Source organism: Antrostomus carolinensis, unplaced genomic scaffold, assembly GCF_000700745.2.
Source record: "Antrostomus carolinensis isolate BGI_N321 unplaced genomic scaffold, ASM70074v2 scaffold27711, whole genome shotgun sequence".
Classification (NCBI taxonomy): Eukaryota; Metazoa; Chordata; class Aves; order Caprimulgiformes; family Caprimulgidae; genus Antrostomus; species Antrostomus carolinensis.
Genome location: NW_010292440.1, coordinates 11,266 through 17,392, shown reverse-complemented (window position 1 = coordinate 17,392; position 6,127 = coordinate 11,266). Strand labels below are relative to the sequence as shown.

Genomic DNA, 6,127 nt, shown 5'->3' with positions numbered 1-6,127 from the left:
TTCCTGAGTGAGTTTGTCTCCAATTAGCTTGTGGCAAAACCAGTAGGACTTCTGTGTAGAGGAGTAAGAAATTGTGGTTGTCTGGGCAAGGCTTGGATTAGCAGTGGTAGAAGTAGTATAAGGATATAGTTCCACAACAGCTTGAATGATTCAAATAGTCTGATGTAGGGCAAGTAAAGCACTGGCGCCAGCAGTCAGACTCTTGCCCCCATCTGCAGAATTGTCATGACTTGTGAATACTACTTCAATTTGTGCCTTTTCATGCTGAGCTCTACTTAGCAAAATCCTGTGATAACAGAACACTTAAATTTTCAGAAAAAAGCAGGAAGGTTAGTTTGCAGAAGTTACTGCATAACTACCTCTGTATCATGTATCCTAACTATTTTTAGGTTCTTGAAGTTATTGCCTTCCTTCAAGACTTAAATTCCCTTAAAATAGCAGTCCCTAAGTCAGTGCAGTGATCATACAACTTCAAAGCATGACAACAGAATTGCTAAGAGACACCTTACCATCAGCTGACTCGACACTCTTGTCCCATCTGTTCTCTCAGGAAGCAAACATCTGTTGTAATCTAACCTGAACGATTCAGTTCAGGTACCTCTGCCTTTAAAGTACCATTTGTGATCTGTCAGTAAGTGCCTGTTGATAAAAGATCTCATGCCTGACCTAAAGTGGCTAAAGCAGTGAACTTGTTCTTTGGAGTGAGGCTAACACGAGTGTGGTGAGTTATATTTCTGGAGTAATTGAACCATTTTATCTAAGTCATTTGCTCTTAATTTCAATTGTGAACTAAAACCTGATGAGCAAGAGCCGTGCATCAGTATGTAAAGAATATTTTGTCCGTCTGTGTTGCTCTGAAAATGTTTGTTTAAACAGTTAATGAAGGAAACAGGTCAGTTCTGCAATGCTTAAGCTAGTAGTATGTCAAGTGAAAATAAACCTACCTCTGTTCTTTTTGCAGGTAAAAAACTGGGTTAAGGAATTAAGAAAAATGTTGGGAAATGAAATCTGTTTATGTATAGTAGGTAAGTTTTGTTGGGTTTTTTTTAACATGGGATTCTAATGACTGAAGCAGAAATGTTTCTTTTAATTAATACCATGTTCCAAACACTGCTTTAACAGCTTGTACACGTGAAGGGGTAAAACATAGGTTAGTTTAATATTTAAAATTCAGCTGGAGCTAGAAGTTTCAGTAGATCCCATTGAGGAAGGTAAGTTAGTTTTGAAAAACAAGCTGTTCAATGATACATCATGTCAGAAGTGCATGGTACAGACACTTCAGACTGTAGTTTAACAAAGAGAAGCATAAATCTCAAATGTGTATTATCCTTCTTGCAAGTACTCAAGCATTGTGATTTTTACTGTTCTCTGTGGTTCTCAGTCTCTTTTCATAATCAAGTGCTTGGGAGGTAGCATGAGTCTTAAAGCTTGGCTACTTCAATGCAAACAATGCAACAGAAATACTGGGTTTAGATTTAAAATCAGATCTAGTGATTAAAACACTTTCAGGATGATAGATGTATGGATCTTCTACAAAAACTACCTTTGCAGCACAAATAAGCTGCCTAATGAATTGCAGAAGAAAAGCAGAAGGCTGAATTGATGGATTATATGGATGTATTTAGCTGTCCTGGTATCTCTGCGGAAGTAGAACTTAATTGCCTGTAAATGCTTGAGTGAAAGGGCATTCTTTAAAACAAATTGTTGTGCTCCAAATTGAGACCTATGTAAGAGCTGGTCTTTACTGGGAGAGATTGTAAGAAAATGATGGTGTACAGTGATTGCATAACTGCTTTCTTTTGGGTAATTTTGGAGGATGAAGACTTGAAAAATTAACTTGTTTCCAACAGGTAACAAAATAGACTTGGAAAAAGAGAGACACGTTTCAGTGCAAGAAGCAGAAACGTAAGTCATACCAGTTATTAATAAAACAGTCATTGCAGGATTATGCTGGAGTAATAACTTGTGATGCTGTTTTAAGTGTTCTGTTAGTATCTGAGTCCTGGAATGCCCTTACTGACCAAAGTGTAACTTGAGAATTATACATTATTGAAGTCAACATTTGCTGTTTAAATGCATTTCTAGACATAACATTTTTCTTTTAATGAATCATGGCAGTGTTAAACACAATTCCCTTTTCACATTAAATCAGCATGTGTAGATTAACTCTGAACTTGGAATAAAACCTCTTGTGATCATCTTTTTGCTTAATGTAAAGTGGCTTAGAAAGATTAAGTCCTTCGGTACACTGAAGTTCTGTATCTGCATTCCTACAGGTATGCTGAGTCTGTTGGAGCAAAACACTATCATACTTCAGCTAAACAGAACAAAGGAATTGAAGAACTGTTTCTTGACCTTTGTAAAAGTAGGTATTGTCTAGTTTGGTAAAGGGCTTATTCACAAAATGCTCAAGGCTTCAGAATGCTTAAAACAATATAGAAAAGCCCTCATGTAAACTATTACTAAGAACTGACTTTGAGTCTACTTCAAGCCACCTGTATACTGTAACAGCTATGGAAGCTTGATGTATGGATGCTCACTGTATTGCAAATGCATGCTGTACTTTGAAAAAGTCTTTTGTAACTTTGTTGGAGCGCTGACTGTTGTTTCATTCAGTGTGTGTAAATAGTACCTTCACATCAAACTTCGTGTGACTGGTCTCACTGTTGCCTCTTTCAAAGATGTTCTTGAATGATGTCAATTACAAATCATAAACTCAAAGTTGTAATGATGCAAATTTGGCACAGTCTAAGCAAATGGTAAAAATCATGGAATGTAGGATAGAAGTGTTGTAACACAGAGAAGCTGTCCTATTCGTTTTGTTCTTATGATAGGAGAATTTAAGCAAAACTTCACGGTGAGTAGGTGGGGTTTGTTTTTGTTTTTTTTTTTTTAGGGGGGGCTGGTATATGTCTGGTGTGTGGGGTTTCTTGTTTGTTTTCTTTTTTAACAGAATGTTCTTGATATGGGTGGGTAAATCTAGCATCTAACTCTGAGCATCTAAGGTCTCCCTTAGGCAACAGGAGCTGCTGGATGTTTGGTGCTTTAGGAAGAAGATTTAAGTTCTTGCTGCTGTGCCATGTGATACCTGAGTACTTCTGCATAATAAATAGGAGAACCAGTCTTGCTGAATTTTCTCTGTGCATGTAATTCAAATAGATTAAGATCTCAAAGTCTTGTGTAAAAATGCAGTGGAATGTCATCTAATACATTTCTTCCTTTACAGGAATGATAGAAACTGCTCAAGTGGATGAAAGAGCAAGAGGCAATGGTTCCAGTCAGTCAGGAATAGCAAGGCGAGGTGTACAGATCATTGATGATGAGCCACAAGTACAGAGCAGTGGAGGGTGCTGTTCTTCTGGATAATTATAAAACTGTGCATCACTGCCCTCTCAATATGAAGACTGCCATATTCCAAGTCACACGTTCTTTACCAATGGAGTAATAGAATTAACAGTATTTAAAAATAATCACATGTAACACTGCAGAGACCTTAAGTGCTAAACTAGTGGCATCTGTGACCAGAGAATTGGCATTTTCTACAGTGGTTAACAAAGCAATTACCAATGGCCTTTTTACATATTTTTCTTTAATGAGGAATAATATGCATGTAGATAAGACCTACTTAAAGGCTTCATTTATATTCTTTTAAATCAGATCATTATTTAATAACTTATATACATTGTTGTTGGAATGGTATATGTTTTTGCAGCTCTTTGTATTTTGTGGTAGATTGAATTGTATCACTTTGAAAATGCAAATTGATTTTTTTTTTTTTTTAAATTAGCAGATACCTGAAGTAATATTTTTGCAGGGCCTTTACAAGCCTATAACTGTCAACTACTTTGATATATTCTGTTCATCCTGTATGCCAAGCTGGTAAAATACATTGTAAATTACATATTAAATATTTTATCTGCTTTTACAGTTGCAAGTGCAGAAATATGTACATCAGTCTTGTCAGTGATTGTGAAGTGAACAAGTCAGTGAAAGATGCAAGCTTTTCATATGTATTGTTGAATTGCTCATTCTATTCCCCCTACCTGAAAACAGCTTTTTTTGGTATATTCATAGCTACAGCATTTTTTTTAAGCCTTATCTGGCAAGCAGCAGTATTTAGAGTACCCCCTCAGTGGGAAGGGAATGCTTCCTTAGATTGCTGTTTAACAGTGAGGTGTTTGACTCCCAGCTACAACAGTTGGCGTATGCATATATCTTGCCTCTGCAGTTACTTTGGCCTCTCAGAATATCCCCAGAAAGTCAAAGCAACTTTAGCCCTCGTCTATCTGGTAGCTGGTAAACCAGGTGCATGGGAAACTCTTAAGCTGCATTAACGCATTTGTGTCCCAAAACAGCATTATAAACTACTAATGAGCATAATTTTTTACCCTATGTTGCAGGGCTTGAGTGAACAAATGAATTGGAATTAACTACAACCGCTTCTGATTTGGAGTGATTAAGTGGAAGATACGAAACTTGCCAGATGTAATTGTAACTTTGGGGGTACTAGACAGAACTGAACTTAGTCCTGACTTGCTCTTTCTCTTGTAAAGCATTTTGAAGCCCACATAAGCTTTGGGAGAAGGGTTTTCAGAAACAAAGTGTATAAACTACTATCCCAAAGGAACACAAATGGTGGTAGCTGAAACTTTAAAATGTTTTGTGCTCTGACTTTTTTTTTTTACTTAAGTTGTCATGCTTGGAAAAACAGTAAAGGTGATGTCTCTGACAAAATAGAATATTCCTTGGCCTTCCTTTTTCTGAAGGGTAGAATTAGTATTGCATATGAATGCATTCAGTGGTGTGGGTATGTTCCGATGCACAAAAGGAGGAGTAGTTACTAATCAGTCTGATGTGTAAGAGAAGTGTGCTGTCTTCAATTGGATTTTTATTTTCTCTGAAATAATAGACTGCTTTAATACAGACTAGTCCTGGTGCATTTTTTCTCCTTTCTTTCTACCTAAACTGTGGTGTAGATACTTTCTCTTACGCTACCATTGCTGTGCTCTTCTGACATGGTTATATGCATGATGGACAAGGGTGATCTGTTCATGCCAGTGAAGATAAGTTTCTTGACTGCACAGAGCTTTGGTATGAATCTAAAATTCAGTATTATATATGTATACATAGCAACACCATTAAGTTAACATTCTCATATCTAACTTAACAGTGAGCCTTTCCAAAGTTGAAAGCAGGACAGTTTGATCTAAAACCAGTACCTTCAAATCCATACATTTAGATGAAAGTCAGTCTTGTAAGTGATAAGATATTGATATGAGGAATTAAATTGGCAAGACTCTGTGTTCAAGACTGAATCTCCTCGTATTAGGAGTTCCAGATCTTTTTGATTCACATTTCGTTTTTTACAGAGATGAAAAAAAACCCAAACAACCTAACCTCAACTAGACTTGATAAGCAGATGAGTCATGAGAGCTTACCTATACTAGGGCATGTATGTTCTGTCCAAAGCAGAGCTTTCTCCACTTCATTGAAGTGGACAGATGCAATTCTGGTCTGGAAATTAATATTAGATGTTTACCCAAGATAATGTTATGTTTGACTACTTTGAAATAGAAGCAGTGTGTAGAATATATCTTTCTGCCTGCAGCTAGATAGTTTTTCTTTAGTGTATTCTGTGGTAGGGGCATTGTGTGACTTCTGTCAATTACAAAACTAAAAGTATTACTACTGAAAACTTAGGTGGAGGTAAGGAAGCTTACAATTTTGTATGATTAAAAATGGTTCTGGTTGCTATTAGCGAGATACTTTTTAAAATAAGTTCTCAGAAGTACTTTTCTTAATGAAGCTATGGCATGAAAAACACTCTCTGGAAACCTTCCTGTCTAAGCTGCAGTTTGGTTGCATTTTATTTATGGAATTTAAAACCTGTTCTTAGGGTATCATTGTGTTACTTTACAAAAGAAGTACAGCTTCATGAAGTCAGGGAAGTTGGTTTCCAAGACACAAGTGAAAACATTATGGATTGTTTAGACTGATTAACGTAAGACTTCAGCTATTCATTGTTAGCAAACAAAATACAACTGTTCCAGGAAAAAGCCTATTTATTGAAGATATCTGGAGTGTTCTTTGCATTAATATATAGGAAAACACAAATAGCTTGGTTTTC

At 36.4% G+C, this 6,127-nt stretch overlaps 1 protein-coding gene across 1 annotated transcript in view; it reads left to right on the top strand.

Annotated features, from left to right (window-relative positions):
• Positions 1 to 4,543, top strand: part of RAB21 (RAB21, member RAS oncogene family) — a gene marked incomplete at its 5' end in the record, with an annotated part of 5,431 nt that extends 888 nt beyond the window's left edge. Inside the window, 4 exons of the mRNA XM_010176970.1 lie at positions 962 to 1,025; positions 1,851 to 1,905; positions 2,277 to 2,365; positions 3,227 to 4,543. Coding sequence (XP_010175272.1) covers positions 962 to 1,025; positions 1,851 to 1,905; positions 2,277 to 2,365; positions 3,227 to 3,366 — 348 coding nt within the window. The remainder of the gene's footprint in view (positions 1 to 961; positions 1,026 to 1,850; positions 1,906 to 2,276; positions 2,366 to 3,226) is intronic.
• Positions 4,544 to 6,127: the final 1,584 nt, after the last annotated feature.